Here is a 23,104-nt window from a genome sequence, read left to right on the forward strand (position 1 = left end):
ATTGTCTTCTCCGTTTGAGGAACCAGCGAAATTGAGCCCCATGCGCAATATAGTAGTATTAAATATATGTGCATACGAGGGATGGGCATGTATAAAACATCCTTAGTTTTATCCATTCGTATAAAACATCTCCCTCTAGCAGCGAAACTTGGAACTACCATCAAAAGGAACTAAAATGAATTACAAACCCGAAAAAGATCTCAGGAATTGATGTGACATATTTAGCACAAGCAGTAGCTGAGAAAAAAATGTAGCTAAGGAAAGGATGTAGATAAGGAATTGATGTTGTCCTTAGTCATTTATTTATTTAATAAATAAAATACATGTTATTTGATTTTCAAAAAATAAAAATGTCCAAGGAAAAGCAGTAGCTAAAGAAAAGATGTGGCTGAGGAATTAATGTTGCTTAAAACATAATTTTTTCGGCAACCGTAATTCCTTAGCCACTGATTGTCTTTGGGATTTCTATTGATTTAATAAATGAAATACATGTTATTTTATTTTCAAAAAATAAAAATGTCCAAGGAAAAGCAGTAGCTAAGGGAAGGATGTGGCTAAGGAATTAATGTTGCTCAAAACATAATTTTTCTGGCCACATTAATTCCTTAGCTAGTGCTTTTCCTTGGACATTTTTATTCCTTTAAAACGAATAACATGTCTTTTGTTTGTTAAATAAATAAATGACTAAGAACAAGCAGTAGCTAAGAAAAAGATGTAGCTAAAAAAAATTATATGGTTAAGGTACAACGAGGGAAAATTAAAAATAATGACGATTTCACGAATTTTATAGAGTAGATAATTGAAATAACGATACACCTTTAACGATGGTCCTTTTTTTTGAGGGTAAACATAGGCTCTTATGGAAAATGATGTTCGGCTTTTCATAATACCCCATCGAAATAAAACTAGAAAAAAAAGACGAAAAATCATCACCCAAATTTAGTATAGGTTTTAATATTCAATTTTAATTAATAGAGGATAATAAATTGTCTTTGTCTTAGTACTTGAGTGGAAGTGAGAAACAGTATTCTCTTTCTAATCTTTCGTCCTTTTCGCACTCATGAATATATAATGTTTTTAGCAAACATCCGACAGATGTCTCTCATTTTGCCCTGGTTGTACCTTTAAATTTGGTGTACGTTCCAAAACCTCCGTTCGGTTCGGTATATCAAGATGGCGGCGATTCTACCCAGCAATTAAGATAGGTACAACACTGAAATATAATAAAACTGGAAGGTGAACTCCTATGTTTAGCCAATGCACGGAGTGTCGCCAGAGATAGCAATAGGTGCGTACTTTCGTCAATTTGTTGTTGACGCAGCATGACCGCGCATTTGCGCAAAAGCTGAAAAAGCACGTAAGTTTTTAAATGTTTGTAAGTGTGAGTAACGCACACATACATACTTTGAAACTTTTACTTGATTCCTCGACTTGTGCGCGAATGCGTGGTCATGATGCGCCAACAAAAAATTGACGAAAGAACGCACCTAATATATTGGTTGGCATTCCCTCTCACTCACGTATGCGCACATTAAATCTTGTACAGTCAACGTCAAAACAAACTAGTACTACACAGTATAAAAGTTACATTATATTTCAGTAGTCTCAATCAATATTCAATTATAGTTGACGTGACTGTACCGACAAGGACAACAGGCCAACCATTGAGTTTCTCTCTCGGCGACACGAAGTTCGGCTTCCAGTTTTATTATATTTCAGTGAGGTACAAAAGTCCGCCATCTTGATATACCGAACAGAACGGAGGTTTCGGCAGGTTTTGGAACGTACCCCAGAGTTACTGAGAGATTACGTGGGTTTTATCCATGGTAGAAATACTACAGTAGGCCAATTCACAGGGCAAATTTTTTACAATTTAGAGCTAATTTTTGCCGCTGATGGCGCTTGTAAAATTTTTTTTATATAGATTTTACATACAAAAGCTTCACAAGCGCCGCCAGTGGAGGAAAAAAACCCTAAATTGTAATGCCCTGTGAATTGGACTGCTGGTTTCCTCATACGTGAGATTAGCTGTGTATAAATAAACAATAGTCTGGCCGAATTCTTTTTTATTAATTACGTTTATTTATCAATATTTTAAAAGAATATTTTAAAAATAAGGAAACATGTTAATAGTACTGTTATATGCATCATATATTTAAACAGAAATAATACTGAATAATACGCACACAAATTCATTGCGCATGCATGTAAGCCGAGTTCTGCCGAATCCTCACTCTTGTCATTGCCTAAATCTTCCAAGGACTGCGACAGAGAGATTGTCTGCACCGTTTGAGTAGTAGTTTGATATAGTAGTATTAAATATATGGGTATGCACTATGCACTAACGGTGTATACACCAGCAGTCCAATTCACAGGGCGAAATTTTTACAATTTAGGGCTTTTTTTTGCCGGTGATGGCGCTTGTAAAATTTTTTTTATATAGATTTCACATACAAAAGCTCCACAAGCGCCGCCAGTGGAGGAAAAAAGCCCTAAATTGTAATGCCTTGTGAATTGGACTGCAGGTATGGCAGTGCGCAGCCTGGTTTGGCCGCTGTGAATCGACCAATCAAAAGGTCGCCTTCTCGCCACAAAAATCTAGATTTGGTATATTTTATAATGATTCACATACATCAATAATAAAAATTAACTATTTATATTAAATAAATGAATCCAAGTATAATAAATACAACACAACCTCTATTGTTTGTGGCATCAAAAAAAACAACAACAATGAAAATATTATAATTTATTTGTTAAGGTTGATTCCAAGTCCCATCGCCGTACCAATATTTATGCCACAAAGAGCCCGTATATTAATAACGCTATTTTTTATTCCCCGTATCCTGAAATTTTTGTGGCGCCACTGATGAAAAAACCAAGTTCTTTAGTAGTATGTGTGTGCGCGGCAACACACTAGCAAACGAAGTTTACGTCGTACGCCAAAACCATGCTTGTGTTTCTAGGTGCTTTCTTTTGGGTGTTTATTTTTTTTCACTTCAATGCGCATGATCATGCACATGCGTATGTCATGCAAAATTGAGAAGAGAGCAGTGGCGTCGAAACAAATAATTCTTAAAAAATAAGGATTAAAACATGGCTGATCCTTGTGTTCATGTCTGTGTGCCGCGCATCTAGCAAAATTTCGAAGTTTAAAAGTTAAATATTTATTAAAAGAAAAAGAAGAAAAAATTGAAATAATTATCAAAATTTCGTCTTGTCCAGGGCTACAATCTGATAGTAAATGTACAGTTTTGAATCAACACAAAAAAAAGTTATTCGTAAAAACATGAGGTAACGCCTTGTGTGTTAAAGTTGTCAACTTTGACAGTAAATATCTCGAAAAAAGCAAACAAGAAAAAATTCAAAAAAGTTCACAATATAGATAATTATTTCATTTAGAAAATAAGCCGAAAAAATCGAAAGTCTATCAGAAATTCAGATATTCGGAATCAACCTTAAACTGTCTTGGTTTTTTTATTTTTTTGATTTTTTATAAACATGCTCCACATATATTTATTAGTATTTACAACAATATAAAAAATAGTTGTCAAAACAGTATGTTAGAGAGAGAGGATCTTATAATAGAGATAGCGTGTTAGAAAGAAAAGCAATGTTTTGCTCGATGGCGCGTTCTTGATTGGTTGAAAAAATAAGGCTGCGCAGAACGCGACGAAAAAAGCATGGACTACTGCCATACCTGTAGTACTTCTACCATGGTTTTATCCGTTTTATCCTGTTTTAAATGTTTTATTCATGGATAATTGCAGATAATTGCAAACAACTCAAAAACTCACAATATGCCCATCCCTGGTGCATACAAGTGCATATCAGTGCATATATATATGTACAGTGTATCTACACTTTTCTTCTACCTCTTCTGCACTCTTCCGTGCGTGCCTAGCAAGAAGACTACATAGAGACCAGGAGAGTCAACTCCCTGTAGTGGGGGATAGGCTGGATGGGACCAAAAACGTCGTAAACTTTTACACAGGGGCAGGCTTTATAAAAACGCCGTTTCAGCGCTGTTGTCGACCCACGAACCACGCACACATGTATTGAATATAATACATATAATACATATACTTAATAAATTAACAGTCTATTTGAATTAAATCTTTAATCACTTGCCACCAATATTTTTATTTATCATAAAAAATATGATATAGACTACAAATTAAATTATTTGGCTAAATCAATTATTTTATCATATATAAATTATTATATATGATAAATCAAAATATTGGTGGCAAATAATTGAAGAATTAATTTAGACTGTTAATTTATTTATTTGGTTCCATCCTTTTCTTAGAAAATATTTTCCATAATTAATCGATTATCGCTATTAGAAAATGGATCTAAGGGAAAGATGTGGCCAAATAAATTTATATGTTGTCTAGATTAATTTCTTGGCAACATTTTCTATAATAAATTAAAATATTTGTGGCGAATAGTTGAGCAATTTTTTTAGACTACGAACTAATTTATTTAGCTACATCCTTCTTTTAGCAAAAATTATTACATACAATCAATTAATTGTATAAATTTAGATAACAAACTTGTGGCGTATTTTGATATCAAATTGATATACGTAAAATAGAACAAATCAGCATTAAAATATCAACAACAATTGTGAACAATTTTGGTTCGCGAGACGCCGAAAGCGCCTCTCTGTGGCCAAATGTACAAGCCTTATTTCACGACATATTTTGTCCCATTCCCAATGTACATAGTTAACTCTTACCTCTGAGCCTAGATAAAATTATTAGGCGATGGCGGCGCTTGTGAACTTTTTATATAGATTTTACATAGAAAAGCTTCACAAGCGCCACCATCGGAAAAAAACGCCCTAATGAGAACATCCTCTGAATACGGGTGCTGGTTTCTAGCACTGAAATAAAATAAAACTGGAAGCCGAACTTCGTGTCGCCGAGAGAGAAACTCAATGGTTGGCCTGTTGTCCTTGTCGGTACAGTCACGTCAACTATAATTGGTTGAGACTACTGAAATATAATGTAACTTTTATACCGTGTAGTACTAGTTTGTTTTGACGTTGACTGTACAAGATTTAATGTGCGCATGCGTGAGTGAGAGGGAAAGCCAACCAATATATTGCTATCTCTGGCGACACTCCGTGCATTGGCTAAGCATAGGAGTTCACCTTCCAGTTTTATTATATTTCAGTGGTTTCTAGTCTTCTTGTTGCCTAGTGATGTAAATGACCGTCATTTTTTTTTTTTTGTCACGTCATTAAAAAAATATCCTTCTGTGACCGTCAGTGACCGTCAGAATTTTTTCGTCATAATTTCGTCATTTTTGTAAAATTCGTCTAATTAGTTGTAAAACTGACCGTCAGAAAATAAAATGTCATAGTTTTGTCAGAAATCTCACGGTCACAATCGGTCACAAATTTTCAGCCCGTCATTTTTTCTGACGGACCGAATGACGTGACCGTCCAATGACGGTCACAAAATTTTTTTTACATCACTATGCGTGCCTCAAACTCTCAAACTTTCAAGAACTGCCAAGTTATCCAAGATATTGCCAGTGTGTATACTAACGATCATAATTTACATAATTTTTCACTAATCATTTATAACGGAAAAACGATATTTATAACTTTAAAATCAGTGACAGTGATACATTAATTTTTCTGCCTAAAAAAATAGAAAAAAATTTAAAAAACGACATTGTAAATGCCGGGGCGTATCCCAAAATTATTACCAAATACTCTACATATACCTATAACAATTTTAATTTTTCTTAGTTTTCTCTGTAATCAATAAATTATTATTAACTTCTAAGAGTCTCCTTTCTCCCCACTAGTTAAATGAATCATCCCGGAACAAAAAATAATTTCAACGTCAAAAACCAACTTAATTCTGATAATATAAAAGTAATAATAGCACAATTAATATTAAATAATCAAAAATAAATTAAGTGTTTGAGTAGTGTATTGACAAGAAATTTTCAAATTAAATATCAAAGTAAAAAGATAAATACCTAGCCAGTCAATGTGTGATTCAGCTGATGCTTACGTACAAAAGCTCGACTACCTTCACCTTGGAGATGATATTGATCGAAAAAATGGCAGCAGTGTCTCTGGATCAAAACCAGAGGCACAAGTACCAGTATCAAAACCTCATCATCATCAACAACAACAACAACAACAAATTTATCAAACTTATAAGTCTCAGCAATATCGTGAGTCTCGTGCACAGCATAGATCTCTGAGCGGAATCGATGGATTTATTGATGATCCACAAGATCCACGAATTCAAGATACTTATACACCCCGACACCATACTCAAAAATCAATAGATAATTTAGAAGCAAATCAACACGATCGAAATCATATGCATAATGCTCCATTGTATGAAAATATTGAATACTATCCACAGCAATCACAAATAACACCAACAATTCCACCTTATTATCATTCGATTGAAAAAAAAAGTCCACGAAGTAGTCCAAGAACATCATTGGCATGTGAATCATATGAAGCTAATTATCGTAAAGCTCAACCACAAGTACCAACAAGTAATCGTTATCAAACATCATCACCGGGAAAAGATCATTTACCTCCATATGAAGCTCCGCCAGTTTATGAAAATATACAAGAAGTTAATTATCATGATGCTGATGGACAAAATAAACCTGGACCCCAAGTAGCTAATTATTATCATTCCACAAATATTAATGGTGGTGATTATGTTGTTATGACTGGTAAAACTCAACCGCAACATCAATCACAACAACAACACCAACAACAACACCAACAACAACGACCAACAAGAGTACAATCATTTGATACAAGTCCAACGATGATATTATCACGATATATGCCATCATCAAATTCAACTGGTGATTTACAAAGTGGCAGAAATGCATATGTACCACCATCAGAACTTCAACATCCTCCGTCACCAAGAATGCATTCTTATCACAATGAATCTCCTCCCATTAGATCAAATGAACAGCAACAACAACTGCATTATCGTGTCAATGCAACAAACGCTGATAGTCTTTATAAGCCAATGATTGATAATATCGAGGCACAATATCGTGAAAATGGTTCCTATAAACCACGGAATTCTAATTCATCAAGATCAATTCCCTCAACATACACAACATTACCAAGAAATAAGTCTGGATCTTGGTTACCTGGAACAGCACAATCTGATACAAAAAATGATTTTCCACCAAGAAATACAAATATTTACATGTCTCAAAATCGTTCAGAGCCAATTTCATCGAGAGTCATTAATGATGGTCACGAATCATCAACATTAAATAGAAACTCACCATTGTATGCAATACCACACGTTGGACGTGATCAAAAAAGCAATAAAATAAATTTAGAATCGAATCAAAATTTCATAAAATCAAATATAGTTGATAATATACAAATGATAAATAGACATACACCTAGTTCATCATATACAACAACGTCAACTGGTAATTCAGTACGCGGACAAGTACAAACAGCTGTTTCAAGTGCATCAACAATATCACCAGATGATTTGACAAGTAATGCACCAAGAATAACAAGTTTACCACCAGGAGTTACGTCTGGTGTTGCTGGACCAGTTGTTTTAGCAAAACCAGGTGTTCCATTGCTACAAAAAAATATTGATATTGATGATAAACATATTGATGATGATAATAAAATAAGAACATCAAGCCCTGGTGGTAAAACAGTTACTGGTAAAGGTTTATTGCCTTATAATGTAACACCACCAAGACCATCTGGTCCAACAGAAGCTGAAAGAAAAATTGAAGAATTAACAAGACAACTTGAAGAAGAAATGGAAAAACAAGAAGAAGAAGGTGAATATTTTGGTATTTGTCATACTTGTGGAGAAAAAGTAACTGGTGCAGGACAGGCTTGTCAAGCAATGGGAAATCTTTATCATACAAATTGTTTTATTTGTTGCTCATGTGGACGGGCTCTTAGAGGAAAAGCTTTCTACAATGTTCATGGAAAAGTGTATTGTGAAGAAGACTATTTGGTATTTATAAAAAAAAAAAAAAATTTCTGTCATTTTTTTTTTTTTTCTTTTTTATTATTTTATATATTTTCTCAAACTTCTTTTTTAGTACTCAGGCTTTCAACAAACTGCTGAAAAATGTGCAATTTGTGGGCATCTTATTATGGAAATGGTTGAGTATATTTTTCATATTAAAATATTTAAAAAAAAAAAAAACAGAACAAACATAAACGGAAATTTTTTTTTTTTATATAGATACTTCAAGCTATGGGAAAATCTTACCATCCAGGATGCTTTAGGTGTTGTGTATGTAATGATTGTTTAGATGGTGTGCCTTTTACGGTTGATGTCGACAATAAAATTTATTGTGTTAATGATTATCATCGTATGTTCGCACCAAAGTGTGCTTCATGTGGCAAAGGAATAACACCGGTTGAGGTAATAAAAATTATAATTCATACATGACATTGTGTTACTGTTCATCATTAATTTTAAAATAAATATTTCTATTTAATTTTTAATTTAACAGGGAACTGAAGAGACTGTACGAGTTGTTTCTATGGATCGTGATTTTCATGTTGATTGCTATGTTTGTGAAGATTGTGGAATGCAATTAACTGATGAACCAGACAAACGTTGTTATCCACTTGAAGGAAGACTGATGTGTCGAGCTTGTCATATTCAACGTATATCACATACTCAACCACGAGCACCTCAACCAGTCTCAGCTAGTTATCAATTTATGGGCTAAAAAAAAATTAAATCAAGTAAACAAAACGATTAAATAGACTCACAGTTTGTTCATAAAAATATAAACAAGTATTTATAAAGTTAAAAAATATCTATTTATTACGTTTTTTTTTTTTGTTTTAATACTAATAATTATAGTTTAATCAACAAAAAAAAAAAAAAAAAATCCTGTTGTGAAGACAGCTGTGATAATGATAGCATAATTTTCCATATCATTTATTTTTTTTATACATTCAATTTTTTTTTTATTTTTAATTTTCTATTATAAATTTAAAATAATGATTAATAATTTGATCATATTTCAATTCAAAAATTTAATTATAGAATAAAATGAAAACTTGAAAATATTCATGATATAAATCATATATAAATGTTCAGAATGAAAAAATTTTAATATTTGATATTATCATTTGTTGCACAATTTACTAAGTGTTAATCAAAGTATAAATGCTGAGATTCACAAATAATATTCATAGTAATAATGAATTGCTGGAAACACAATACTCTTGTTTAAATGAAAAAAAGTACTTATTCATGTTTCATGTACAAAAAAAATATACCATTGATTAAGCTACAATAACAATTAAAATAAATTTTAAAAAAAACTTCAAATTCTGTACATTATTTTAATGCTAAATTTTATACATATAATAATTCATTGGCATAATATTATATAATATAGAATTTTTTTTTATAAGCTTTTTTTTGTTTTTTTTTTTTAAACTTTTTCTCTTCTTGATTTTTTGTAAATACGTTCATTAATTTTTGCTTTCTCTATCTTCAGTGAGACATTTTGTTGAGGTACTGGAACTTGGTGTTTCTTTGTGTGAACTACTGGATTCGCTTGATGATGTCGTTGTCTGTACAATAATAATTGTAATGTATTAATAAAAATTATTAAATGTATAACTAATACTTTAAATAACTTTCAAGATAAAAAATGAATTTAATAACCTAGATAACATCTTACGAATACTCTGGAGAAAGACAGAATTAGAGATAAAAACAATGACATTAATTATTTTATTTTTATTTAATTTACTAGTAATGATTTAAAAATTACCAATAATAATTAATTTTATAATTATTTTACCTTAATGGAAGGACGTATAAGATGTTGATAGCCAAGTTTTTCAATTGACTTTATTGCCAGAGTTGTTCCACCAACAGTTACTGTATATCGTAAAGGCGTAAATACTTTGTACAAAGCATATGTTACTGCAAAATCACCGGCATTTGAATTTTTCATCAATTGTATATATTTTTCACCATGAAATACAGAAGTAACAATATGTACTGGTATAAGTATTTTCCAATAATCACGATATAGTTGTTTCATTTTTTGAAAAATTGATATTTTTTTTTTAGGCTGAGTAGTGTTACAAACTTTCGATTTATCATTGTCTGATTCTGTGCTGTAATGAGACACTATAATTCTTCTGTCTGATAAATCATGTACAAGAGATTTCTCGAACAAAGAACAAAAGTTACTTGATGAAATTGGACAAGAAAAAATTGAATTATTCTTTTTTAATATACTACTGTCTGAAAATAAATAACAGTTTGTTAATTTAAACAATTTATCATAATAGAAAAATTCAAAACCATGCAAATGTATGAATTTGAAAAGGAAAAAATTAATTTATTGTATTAAAAAAAAAAACTTGATAGACAAACCGTTTCTTTTCTTGGTCCACTTGGTGAGATTCAATTCGCACAAATATCCAGAATTGCGTAAACTATTCAAATATCCACTATGACCAATTGTTTTCAATAATACACCAGCAGTATTTCTTCTCATTATTAATTCCATTGTTATTTATAATTGTATTTTAATTAAATTTATGCAAGTATACAATTAAATGTATTAATTAACATATAAAAAAAAAATATTGTAAATAAAAAAAGCTACATTAGTCCATTTGACAAAGGTATAACCTTAAAACATTATTATCTGGAAAATAAAAAAAACCAAATTCATTATTAAAAAACCGATTTATATCGTGTTTATTTGATATTTAAACGTGTATGTGCTGATAATGACTAATGTACTTTTTATCAAAAACGGCAAAAATATAACAAATACAGTAAGGAGGTGCAGGATGATGATGTAATTTGATATTAATAATAGTAATATAGCATGGATGTATGTAATATTCACCTCCATGTGCCTCCATGTAGGTTTATGAGTCTGGATTGTTTACCGGTTATTAACCAGATTTTTTACCGGATTTTTTACTAGTAAAAATAAATTTTTTTTTAAACACCAAAAAGCGGAGCCACTAACTTGCGCCGTTTCATACTGCGCAGCCTATATTTGTTAATTTCTTTTTCACTTTTTACTGTTTTTTTACAAATATTTATTTTGCAATTAATTAATAAAAATTAATAAACATATAATTATTTTACCCTTTCCGTTTCAATTTTTCGTTTTTTATTATTTTTAATAATATATTATAGCAAGAAAAAGCTGTAGCTAAGATTATATAATATAATTATTATTCAGAGTAATGTAAATGTATGCACCTTATTCTAGGGACTACATCTGTACTACAGCTATTAGGTATTACAATTTAGCTTTTTTCAGGTTTTTGGCAGAAGTGCAATTTTATAGCAGCGCTGACGCAAAAAGCCCAAATTGTATAAAATTTGCCCTGTAAAATTGCTGCATCCATCATATCTTTTTCTCGGTATTTGATTTATCGAAAAAATTATTTACAAAATAAGTGGCCAATTCGGCACCCGCACATATTCCCTAAATTGTATAAAATTTGCCCTGTGAATTCGGGTGCAGCCATATATGTAATACTCCTAATATTGCTAGCGTCTTATCTTTAAAATAAGTGGATTTTTCTCCAGCAGTCCAATTCACAGGGCAAATTTTTTACAATTTAGGGCTTTTTTTACCGCTGATGGCGCTTGTAAAAATTTTTTTTATAGAGATTTTACATACAAAAGCTTCACAAGCGCCGTGAGTGGTGAAAAAAAGCCCTAAATTGTAATGCCTTGTGAATTAGACTGCGGTAATGTTGGACGAAAAAACCGGCCCTTAGTTATCCCCGGCGACAGGGATAACTATTTTGTGGAAATTTCCCTTAATTTATGGCTTTATTTGTATCTCCTTCAATGGTTTCCATCAAACGACTATATCGCTTTCGAGCGTTTTCATGTTATCCCCGGTACAGGGGATAATTATGTCGAGAATAGCTATCCAGGTGAAATCAATCTCAAAATTGCTCAAAATAATACGTTTATTAAAATAAATTTATATTTAATTTTACTTTTATAATTATAAAAATATTTAATTATCCTTTTTGCAATTCTATGCGGATTTTTTTTTTATTAGGATATTTAACAATATTTAAAAATACAGATATCGATTAGCCAAATGCTCCAATATAATCAAATAACATAATTCGATTGATAATCTCAAAACGATTTATCGAAAATAATCGCTTGCCTTGACCAAATGACCGATAGTAGTTTCACAACAATTTCATGGCGAGGTACACTTTAAGTTTTAATATTTAGCTGTGGCAACACTGTTTCATAATATTTAGTCAATACCCACAATACTTAATTTTTACTCCATAATTAATTAATTAATATAAATAAAATTGAGTACAATAGACACTGATAAAATGTGGTATGAAGTATTACCTCCAGCAGCTATAATGCTTGTATGTATTTCTATGCCTCAATATGCTGCCTGGTACTGGAACAAAGCTGTTTTTGGAAATGTAAGTATTTTCAAAATCGTTTACATAACCTGTCAAATTAATTTACACAATATTTTTTTTATTTTAATTTATCACCAACACTATTTACACTTTTCATTTTCATTATTTTATTCATTAATGAACTTAATAATTTTCTTAAAATCATTTATTTAAATGATATTGTGTTATTATATTTGTCATTTTCTATTCTTACCCAAGACAAAATTTGTTTTTTTCTTTAATCTAGTAACATCTTCATTGTTATAATAATTATTCAACTATATAATTGTTAATTAAAATTTTAGCCATTTAGAAGGAAGATGGAAGATATTCATCAACGATCAATGTTCACCCGAGACACTAGAGTAGGTGGTGCTCCGTGGAATGTCAAAGTAAATAAATATTCTATCATTACAAATAACAAACGACAATAATAGCTATTTTTTTAATATTGTTTGAATTATTTTTTTTTTTATTTTCAGGGATTAGAAAACATCCCAGATGGAGAATAATCATTGCATCTATTGATCAATATATGAATAATAAAAATTGTATTATTGATAATAAAACTAGATCAATGAGTGTAGAATAAACACATCAAGTTGGTTCAATCAATCTTGACTGTACAATTATTAATAACAAAATAAAAAGCGTATATATATATATAAATATAAACATGTTTATAATGAAATTTTTTGTGTGGTTCAATAATAATTATCATGAATATTAATCAAACGTTTTTCAAAAATCAATTGATATAGGGACTTCCAAGATAATAATTACTTTTAATTATTCATTTTTTTTTTTAGGATCATTTCTGTTATTCAATTCAGTTTAGTGCAAAAACTGATACAGTTCCATTGAAAATATTTTATCATTTGAAATTCTTTACTCAAATTAATTAGTGGGCAAAAAAAAATTCTTCTAATTTATTAAAATGCTTAAAAGAAATAGCTAATTTAAATTCTACCAAGGACAAATTGTAAGATCAATATACTCGATGTTAAACCATTGTCTTTTAGGTCGAGGATAAGTGGTGTTAGTCTAATGAAAGAACAAAATATTTATTCAATAATAACCATTTGTGAATATTTTCTATTTTTTAGTTTCAAACTTACTTGCTCGTTTAATATTGTCCTCGATAGCAAAATAAGGAATGAATTAGATAATTAAAATTTCTTATTAATTCATTAAGTATGTTAACAGGAAAACAATGTAATCTGATAAATTGACAAAAGTCAAATTACTCATCTTAAATCGGAAATGGTGATAAAGAAACATATATTTTTTTAAATGTAATATAAAAAAAGAATTTATGTCGACGTAAACAAAAAGTTTTATTATCCATGAATTTTTTTCATAAAGTTTCAAAATAAAAATTTTAATTTAATACAAAGAATCTGAAAGAGAAATCTCTAGACATTGTTCTTTAATAAAAAAATTTCTCAAAGTTTAATGTTAACATAATAGTTATATCTTATTTATTTTTTTTTTTTTCATATATTTTTTTAGTACTAAAAACTTGTCAGTCAGAGCCTGGCAAATGATCATCATTCGAAACTAATACAATTGCAAGAGTATTATCAACAAGGGAATAAGAAATTTCTTCTTACAAAACAAAAAAAAAAATTTCAAGTACTATTATTTTTATTGTTTTATAACAAGATACTCTGTAGAATCTTATATCAAAAAATTTGAGTAACAATCAGTGATAGCTGTTAGCTGGTTTTTTATATTAAAAAATGAGAAACAAAGCTATTTAAATTGAGGGTATCTACATAGAACAACTCTTATCTTAACAAACTTAAGATTCAAAAAAAAATTTATAAACAAATTTTTTTTAAATATTTTTTTTTATTAATTTTATTTTAAAAATACAATAAATTAATTATTAAAAAAAAAAATTATCCAAAGATTTCAAGGACAAGCGTCCAAAAATATTGGTTGTAATTATATTTGTTTTTTTTTATTTTTTTTTTTATTTAGTATCAAAATTATCGATAATAACTTATCAATTATCATAAATGATAAGACAAACATGTTGTTGTTTCAATTCAAAATATAAATTTATTTCTTTATTCTTATACACAATGAAAAAAAACTTATCCAAGCATTCCAAGAAGATCATTAAGAGTCATTCCATCTAATAATTTGTTGCCATATTTCATAGCCTGATTAACAGCGACCTCAGTTATTTCATCATGATAATCATTTATAATTTCAGGTGTTATTTCAGAAACCAGCTCACTCAAAATTTCTGATGAAATGTCATCATAAAACAATCCAGTTACATTAAACTGTTATAAAAAATAAGATAATATTATTTTAACAAATACATTCATATAAATATTTATTTAGAGTACTTGAAGTATAATAACTTACATTGAGTGCAACAAGGGCAATTTGTAAATCAATGGATTTTATCGAAAGTCCACCCTTGATAGAGGCCTTGACGATAACATCGATCGAAAATCTTTCGATGCTAACACTTGAAGATAAATATTATTTTTATTTTAAGAAAATATTTTTTTAATTTAATTTTATTGTAAACTTACTCAAATTGGCCGTCACCGAAAATATCAATATCCTTCATGACATTTGCATCAATATCATAAAAACCTGTTACATGAATTTTTGGAAACTCAAGTATTAGTGTTAACTTTTGAGTTAGAACACTAACTTTTGCAGTCTTAACAATGTATTTTGATAATCCTTCGATATTTAAAACTTCCAGTTTTAAATCAGCACTTGAACAAAATATATTTATTTTAATTACTAATTTTTTTTCAAATATTATAATATTATAATCTATTGATATATTAAATATTTATTGTAGTTGTCATACTTGATGCCATTTTGATTATAATCAACAATAACTTGTTCTTGAGAAAATGGATCGAGTACAGGTACTCCCAGTGTTTGATTTCCATTTTGAAGAAGATCCCTTAGTTTGACTTCCAAAAATTCCGTCAATGAAGATTGAATACTTTTGGTATTTTTTAAAACTATTGAAATAATAAAAAAAAAAAAAGAACTACATGATTAGTATCTATAATATCTACATTTATTGTGTTTCAATTTCTTTTCCTTACGGTTTGATTTATTTTCATTGAGACTTCGGCCAAAGGATTGACCGCTGACAAGCACAATCAATATGGTAATTCCAAAATACTGCATTTTGATGCAGAAAATATTTATGTTGAAAATCAAAACCTAATAAAAATTTTGATTAATATAGCATCTAATGATCTTTGACTTGAAAGGTGTGTAATTTTAAAATACTCTATAGGAAAAGATAATTTAGCAGCTATACTCTTCTTTAATCGATCAGAGTGAGTTGAAATAGATTAAAGAAAAATCGGAGTAAACTGGAGTAATTCGAAAAAATTCTCTTCTTTGAATTTTTGTCAATTTTTCTTTGATATGACTCGATTTTTTTTGCACATTTTTCTTTAACTTTATATTTCATTTTTCTCCAATTTATTTTGATTTACTGTACTTGTCGTTATTTAAAAATCGGAGCAAATTCGTAAAAAATGAATTTAATTCATATATAGAGACACTATTTTCATCAAAGTATACTTAAAAATAAATAATGTTTTATAATTGGTTTATAGATAAGAAATTTTTAATAAATAATGAAATAAATTAAATTCTAATTTTTTCATTCAAAAATAATATGCTAAATAATTTTTTGATTAACTCACCAAGTATTAACAGGGCTCAATAAAATATTATCAATTACTGGTTTCTTTTATATATGCCAAACACTTAGAATGCGTATTTTATTCTTATCAAATATATATCTTGATCATTGTCAAAAATATATATAATCATGTAAAAGAATGAAAAATATTATTTATACTTTTGAAATAATTTTATCTCATATCATGATATATATTTTTTTTTTTTATGCCTTCCAAATATAAAAAAATAATCAATATTTCTTGTTTATGATAATACTATATTATTTTATTTTATTTATTTATTTTTTTTGATAAGTTATAATTTAACACAAACTCAATTTTAATTGTAAATAAATAATTCATGTTATTATTATTTTTAATTTTTTTAATTAAAAATTATTTTTGGATAAATATAATTGTTTTTTTTCTGATTTTTCAATCAACTATGTTAATTAAAAATATTAATTTTTCATATGAATCAAATTTTTTATCTGTATGAAATCATTTTAGAACAAGCAATTCAATTTTAGAACAAGCAACATATCATTAGTAATTTCAAAAAGAATTGATTCATTTGAACCTGTGTGTGTTTTTTTTTTTATTTTCATTGATAATTATCAAATTACGATTGAGGAATTCGATGTTTTTTTTTTTTAATTTAATCAATTATTTTTATCATAAATAAATCAATGTTGTTGATCTTGTAATCATTTATCTTGTTTATTAACTAAATTCAATTAATAATATAATTTAAAAAAAAATTATTATTATATATTCAAATAGAAATTAACCAATCAGCCCTAGGAGATCCTTGAAACTTTTTCCTTTTAAGATTGAGTTGCCAATTTCTTTTAACTTGTTGACAATAACACTGGTTATTTGATCATGATTGTCTCTAATAAATTGGGGTATAAATTGAGATATAACTTCACTTGCCATTGGAGAAGTTTCTTCATCATTAAAGATACCAGTTGCTATGACCTATTGCAAAAAAATCCCCAAAAATTTTAAAATCAAATTAAAAAAATATTTTAATTTATTTTAAATGATTTATCTCTTTTTTTATAGCAAATTTTAATAATTTTAAAAAAAGATACAATACTTTTTATTGATTATAGGTAAAAATTATATACACAAATATCCAAATTATTTTATTTATCTCTATATGTACGCATCATTTGCTTACTTTTGATTCATCAAGATGAATATTCAGGTCAATAGACTTTATACTAGCTTCTCCCATGACTGAAAGCTTGACGATACTATCGATATAGAAATTTTTAAAAGTAATACTAAAAAAAAAAAAAACGAAAAAGTATTATTTCGTTTATTTGGATTAATTCATGTATAACTTCTTGAACATTTATTTTGACTTATCAATCTCAACTAACTCGAATAGTCCATCACCGAAAACATGAATATTTTCATCCGATGCTATGAAATTACCATCAAGTTTATAAAATCCTTTTGTTTGAATTTTTGGAAAATGAAAACCAACCGTTATTTTACGGCCAATGATACCAATGATTGCTTTGGTAACAATGTAATCAGATAATTCTTTAACTACTAAATTTGTCAATTCTATATCTGCACTATAAATTTTTAATAAATATTATTATTAATAAAATAAAAAAATAAAAATCTATATATTTATTTAAAAAAGTTTTACTTGACAATGGCATTTTGTTTGATTTGAAAGATTGATTCGTCCTTGACAAATGGATCCATAATAGGAAGTCCCAGAGTTTCATTTCCTTCTCTGAGTAATTGTCTCAAATTGACCTCCAAAAATTTTTTAAACGATGAATCGACTCCCCTTTCATCACGCAAGACTGAAAATTCAATACCTTATTTTATAATTTTTGATTTTTTTTACAATGATATAAGAATTTCTTTTTCAACGATTATATTGTTACTTACGTTTAATTTCATTCTCATCAAAACTCCTTCCAAAACTTTGGCCAGCGACTAAAATTACGAGAGTAATTTCAAAATACTGCATTTTTATTGTTCACGTGAATGATTTAAAGCTTAAAAAAAAAATAAAATGAATAAATAATTTTTATTTATCAAAATGTAACCATTATTCATCTGTTGTAATAGATTTAAAATAAGTTATAATTTAAATATAATAATATAAATTTGAATAAATGATGATGATAAGAAAAATTGTCAATGTTTTTATATATATTTATTAATAAATGAAAAATTCTTGTGCAAGTTGAGTTGACAAATTATACTTGAAATTTCATCATGATTATTTTATTTATCACTTTTTCCTTAATAAAAACTAACAAATTTAATAAATAAAATAATAATTGTCGTAAAAATATATTATTATATTTATTTGTAATTATTATTATTAATTAGGACAAAATAATTTAAAAATTATTATGGCAAACAATTTTTTGGTAAACTTGCCAGCGTATACGTAAAACCGCAATAAAATATTATCGATAGTCACTTCTGTTATATATATACCTATAGGTGTTTCACTATCATTAGACGTGTATCTTCTTATCAATTACATAGTTTCATTATCGTTGTGTAAAATCTTTAATTATATAAAAATAAAATATTGTTATAAATTGAATACCTATGAAAAAAAAAAATAATAATAATTCAGATAAAAACTGATAAAAGTAAATTTTTTTTATTGTAATAATATTTACTGAATAATATGTTTTTAAAAAATAAAAAAGTATGAATATGCATGAGCAGGAAATGCAATATAAAAAAAATGTATAGTTCAATTGAGTATTCAATATGGTAATCTCATTCGACAAGTCCCATTTTGCAACAACCTCAAAGCCTCTCAAATCGAAATCACCGGAAGTCTTTTTTTATAAATGCAAATCTCTAAATCATTGCCACTTTAAAAAATGTTTTCTATCTACGAGGTTTATGGCATGTCTTTATAATATGAAGGTTTTTGTTTGTATGATTTTAGTCGGAATTTTCGGGAAATTTGTTTACTATAAAAGTTTTCTGATTATGTATATATTTTCGCATTTTTTTCCTAATTGATACTTTCGGAGAATTTACTGAGAAAAAAATTTGAATAATAGTTTTGACATCTTTTAAAATATATGCTGTATATATATAACATTTGAAACTTTATTGCAAATTTTTTCCTTCACTTTTATATATAATAATTTTCCTAAAGAATAATGAAAAGTAATTAAATTTTTTTCCAATTTATTATCATTATAATTTTTTGTTATTATATATTAACAAATTTTTTTATGCTTGTTTTTTTAAGAATTCTTGGTTTTCTAAGGGTTAGATTTTGAAATTTACTGTTATATAAATTAGGTTTTTTATAGTAAAAAGTTCTCTAGTTTAAAACGTGCTACAAAATATTTATTTTACAGTAAATAATCAAATATTTTGAAAAAGTTATTATTCAATCCTCAAGGAAATCAATAAATTACTTCATTTATATATTTCGAAATCAAGATTTGTTATTTTGGTATTTGACAGAATTCTGCTTGAATTAAAATAAGTATTTATGTTATAACTTATAATTATTATTTCTTCTGATAATTAAATATATTAATTAATATATATGTACATATATGTACGAAAAAAATCATTTCATTCACACTTTTATTATTATTACAATCGAGAATAAAATTATTTTATTTACAATGATCATTTGAATAAAAAAAATATGTATGCATCTATTTATAAACGAAAAAAACTGATCAATCCAGTATGACAATTATTGATAAATAGATAAGTAATTGAAACTGGTTATGTCCCACGTGGACCAGTATAATATGACGAGACGAGACGAGAGTCTGCTCTCTCGGCATCACTAATTTTTCCATCTCGGGCTGTGACTTACACTCAGAGAAGGATAAGTTAACAGTTAACATACCAATATGTTTACATTAAACATACAAAAGTTTAATGTTAAGATATATATATTAACAATAAACATAGATATCTTAACTGTTAACATACGTATGTTTATAGTTAACATACGTATCTTTACGCGGCCAAATATTTTGATGCGCCAGTCTACTACTTGTCATCTTTTTTTTTTGACATTAAATTGTGATACTATTCTAATTGTAATATAATATAATATGTACTCGTGTTGTCATAAATTTATTTAAATTTAGTTTTTTTGTAAATTCATTCTTAATTTTACATTCAATTTTTATATTTACATACGTAAATGTCTTCAACTATCAGCCTAACCTTCAAATTGTGTCAATTACAGATATCTTAATAGTTAACATACGCATATTAACTATTAAGATACGTATGTTTAATGTTAATATATATATCTTTGATGTAAACTTATCATCCACCACCCATTTTAACATGGCATATGTTAACATTAAACAGGATATGTTAACTGTTAACATATCCTTCTCTGTGTGCATAGTTTTGGGCCTATTTAGTATATGTGAAGGTGAAACTCAAAATTTCGTGAATAAATCAAGTTTCTTAGTTTTTCTCGACGTTTCAAACTTATCCGAGTAAACTAAGCCAAAAAAAAAGAGTAGCTATACGAACGAGGAAATTTTGGACATTTACTTTTTCAGCTATACTCATTTCATTTTTGGTTTGGGTCAGCTTAGTGTTAGAATATTTATGTTTGAATATTATATATTATTTATTATTCATTAAATTAGTTTAAATTTAGCTCAATATTAATTTAGATAGATCTCAAATTTATTGTAGGTATCTTTCTTTTAATGATCTATATACGTATAAATAATACCAAATTTCTAACCTTTTTGACCTTTACATTATTAGCTACATCTTTTTTGGTTTTTTTTTTGGCGTAGTTGACTAAAATTGTTCTAAAACGTCGGGAAAAACTGAGAAAACTTAAAAATTTTGATTTTTTTACGAAATATTCACCCCGACCTTCTTTAGCTACATCTTCGAAAAAAACTAAGAAACTGAAAATCTGATGAGGCAAATAATACGTATAAGGTAAGCAATACGTATGGAGTAAGCAATACGTATAGGGTAAGTAATACGTATGAGGCAAGTAATACGTATGGGGTAAGCAATACGTATATGAGGCAAGTCATACGTATGGGTTAAGTAATACGTATGGGGTAATACGCATGAGGCTATTCATACGGACGGGGTAAGTAATACGTATGAAGCAAGTAATACGTTTGGGGTAAGTAATACGTATGGAGTAAGCAATACGTATAGGGTAAGTAATACGTATGAGGCAAGTAATACGTATGGGGTAAGCAATACGTATGAGGCAAGTCATACAATTTCTAATCTCTTCGCTACAAATTAGCTAGAATGTTCCTACATCTACCTGATATTTTAGTTTTTTTCGAAGATGTAGCTAAGGAAGGTCAGGGTGAAAATTTTGGGAAAAACTAAAAATTCGGCTCGTTCTCAACTCCTGGTGACTCGTATTGACACCTTCAAAATCGTGCAAGAATCACCTACTTCGCGTACTATAGTTATATAATATACTATTTCCTTTTTTTTTTGTATTTACATAAAGTAAAATAAAAAATATTAAAACTAGACACCCACAAAAATGTCAAAGAAATGAAGTTTGCTTCAAAAGTGGTTACAGGAAACTATCTTTACTAGAAATTGAGGGTCCGGATGCAATAACACGTCGAGCGCTCAAGTCCTCGACATTAAATAATCATATAATAAAAATTAAACAATATAAATAAATGAGTTTTTTGATTATACTGTTGCAATCGGTGGCTTATAATGAACCTAGAGTCAAAATTTCAAGTCGATTTATTACTTTTTAAAGAAGTTGTCTCGAGTCATATGATTAAAAAGAAGTATTTTTTTCAAAAAAAAAAAATTTCGTTTTTATTTTTTATCCCGTAAACTAATTATCATATAAAAAAATTTATTTGGAGAAAAATATGTATTTTTTAATTTTATCGACGACTGTTTTTTTTTTTTTTAATTTTTCAATTTTAATTTTTCTTTTTTTCCACCCACAGCAACATAGCATTTTCTTGACTTCGAGCCTTCGACGTGTTATTGCCGGACCCTCAATTGTCTTATCCGTGGAGTGTTGATATTTTTTTGAAATTATTGAATTACTATTTTTACAAAATTGTTCAAAAATGACAACAAAAAAGAGTGTGATTGTGATAACTTTTTTTGAAAAACTATTTTTTCATTGCCATTAAAGAAACAGGCGCGCGAAGCGCGTCAAGTGATTCTCGTATACATATATAAAAAAACAACATCCATCTACAAAAAAGAAAAAAAAAAAAATTATTCAAAATTGCCTATTCGCAAATGCAAATAAGAAAAAAAAACATATATACATATATTTACATTTCAATGAATATACGTGTAGTAAAAATAAACTCTAATATTCTTGAATTTCATTCCAACAAACCAGACTGCGACTTCATCGACTTCATTTAACCGAAAAAATAAATAAAATAAATAAAATGAAGAACTGCAACAGTACAGATAAGGAAAGTAAAGCTTCAGGGGTAGTTTTATATATAGTTATATATAGGTATATAAATCTATTTGTTGATTGTAGTTGTGTTTTCCCCTAATGTTATTTCTTTTTCATCTCCTCTTTTTCTATTCCAGGGTATATTTTGATGATGTTTGTGTGTGAAGAGCGAAAAAAAATAAAAGTGGTGAAATGAAGAGAAGCAGAGAGACAATATCAAATGAGAAGGACTAAAAAGGAGAGAAGGGAGGATGTTCGCCCAGACTCCCGAGTTGTCGACTGGGCAACTTGGCAAAGCAGGAGATGTTGAGCGGCGTGTGCGGTGGATATATGGTATATATATAATAATTATATATATATATATATATATATACATATATTATCTACATATATTTAGCTCTATACTACATCGCTGTTGCGAGAGTAGCCAAAAGAGAGGTATGAAATTTTCAAGAGAGGGAAAAATATATATATATATTGGCCTAAAAGGGTGGGTGGGTGGGTGGCTTAAGCTAGTTC

The 23,104-nt window shown here is 28.2% G+C and overlaps 4 protein-coding genes across 5 annotated transcripts; 1 reads left to right on the plus strand and 3 right to left on the minus strand.

Moving 5' to 3' along the window:
- The first annotated feature begins 5,242 nt into the window (after positions 1-5,242).
- LOC122850518 (LIM domain-containing protein jub) lies at positions 5,243-9,350 on the plus strand. The gene is made up of 4 exons (XM_044149653.1): positions 5,243-8,012; positions 8,101-8,163; positions 8,247-8,429; positions 8,521-9,350. Exons 1-4 carry the CDS (start codon positions 6,015-6,017, stop codon positions 8,740-8,742), a joined length of 2,466 nt encoding a protein of 821 aa, XP_044005588.1. The 5' UTR covers positions 5,243-6,014; the 3' UTR covers positions 8,743-9,350.
- On the minus strand, positions 8,663-10,974 carry LOC122850528 (protein FAM210A). 2 transcript variants are annotated; one of them, XM_044149670.1, is made up of 4 exons: positions 10,903-10,974; positions 10,419-10,695; positions 9,835-10,286; positions 8,663-9,601 (listed from the first exon to the last, which is right to left on the minus strand). In XM_044149670.1, the coding sequence occupies exons 2-4, from the start codon at positions 10,552-10,554 to the stop codon at positions 9,500-9,502; spliced, it is 690 nt and encodes a 229-aa protein (XP_044005605.1). In that variant the 5' UTR covers positions 10,555-10,695; positions 10,903-10,974; the 3' UTR covers positions 8,663-9,499. The 2 variants fall into 2 exon arrangements, with proteins under 2 accessions (XP_044005605.1, XP_044005596.1); XM_044149661.1 differs by lacking the exon at positions 10,903-10,974 and adding an exon at positions 10,794-10,902.
- A 3,527-nt stretch (positions 10,975-14,501) lies between these two features.
- Positions 14,502-16,277, minus strand: LOC122850546. Its single transcript, XM_044149680.1, has 6 exons — positions 16,168-16,277; positions 15,553-15,673; positions 15,306-15,465; positions 15,016-15,207; positions 14,843-14,948; positions 14,502-14,757 (listed from the first exon to the last, which is right to left on the minus strand). The coding sequence occupies exons 2-6, from the start codon at positions 15,635-15,637 to the stop codon at positions 14,563-14,565; spliced, it is 738 nt and encodes a 245-aa protein (XP_044005615.1). The 5' UTR covers positions 15,638-15,673; positions 16,168-16,277; the 3' UTR covers positions 14,502-14,562.
- A 655-nt stretch (positions 16,278-16,932) lies between these two features.
- On the minus strand, positions 16,933-18,177 carry LOC122860250. The gene is made up of 5 exons (XM_044163977.1): positions 18,067-18,177; positions 17,816-17,978; positions 17,538-17,738; positions 17,333-17,438; positions 16,933-17,127 (listed from the first exon to the last, which is right to left on the minus strand). The coding sequence occupies exons 1-5, from the start codon at positions 18,146-18,148 to the stop codon at positions 16,933-16,935; spliced, it is 747 nt and encodes a 248-aa protein (XP_044019912.1). The 5' UTR covers positions 18,149-18,177.
- Positions 18,178-23,104: the final 4,927 nt, after the last annotated feature.

The sequence above is a fragment of the Aphidius gifuensis genome, linkage group LG1 (genome assembly GCF_014905175.1).
Source record: "Aphidius gifuensis isolate YNYX2018 linkage group LG1, ASM1490517v1, whole genome shotgun sequence".
NCBI classification, from domain to species: domain Eukaryota; kingdom Metazoa; phylum Arthropoda; class Insecta; order Hymenoptera; family Braconidae; genus Aphidius; species Aphidius gifuensis.

Excerpts from the sequence above, each read along its gene's own strand:
- LOC122850518 (XM_044149653.1), top strand. The coding sequence starts at position 6,015 with ATGTGTGATTCAGCTGATGCTTACGTACAAAAGCTCGACTACCTTCAC. Across the intron at positions 8,013-8,100 it reads ATTGTGAAGAAGACTATTTG|TACTCAGGCTTTCAACAAAC; the intron begins GTATTTATAAAA and ends CTTCTTTTTTAG. Across the intron at positions 8,164-8,246 it reads GGCATCTTATTATGGAAATG|ATACTTCAAGCTATGGGAAA; the intron begins GTTGAGTATATT and ends TTTTTTATATAG.
- LOC122850528 (XM_044149670.1), bottom strand. The coding sequence starts at position 10,554 with ATGGAATTAATAATGAGAAGAAATACTGCTGGTGTATTATTGAAAACA. Across the intron at positions 10,287-10,418 it reads GTGGACCAAGAAAAGAAACG|ACAGTAGTATATTAAAAAAG; the intron begins GTTTGTCTATCA and ends ATTTATTTTCAG. Across the intron at positions 9,602-9,834 it reads TTATACGTCCTTCCATTAAG|ACAACGACATCATCAAGCGA; the intron begins GTAAAATAATTA and ends ATTATTGTACAG.
- LOC122850546 (XM_044149680.1), bottom strand. The coding sequence starts at position 15,637 with ATGCAGTATTTTGGAATTACCATATTGATTGTGCTTGTCAGCGGTCAA. Across the intron at positions 14,949-15,015 it reads TTCGGTGACGGCCAATTTGA|TGTTAGCATCGAAAGATTTT; the intron begins GTAAGTTTACAA and ends TTTATCTTCAAG. Across the intron at positions 14,758-14,842 it reads TTGCCCTTGTTGCACTCAAT|TTTAATGTAACTGGATTGTT; the intron begins GTAAGTTATTAT and ends TTTTTATAACAG.
- LOC122860250 (XM_044163977.1), bottom strand. The coding sequence starts at position 18,148 with ATGCAGTATTTTGAAATTACTCTCGTAATTTTAGTCGCTGGCCAAAGT. Across the intron at positions 17,979-18,066 it reads TGATGAGAATGAAATTAAAC|TCTTGCGTGATGAAAGGGGA; the intron begins GTAAGTAACAAT and ends TTGAATTTTCAG. Across the intron at positions 17,439-17,537 it reads TTCGGTGATGGACTATTCGA|TATTACTTTTAAAAATTTCT; the intron begins GTTAGTTGAGAT and ends TTTTTTTTTTAG.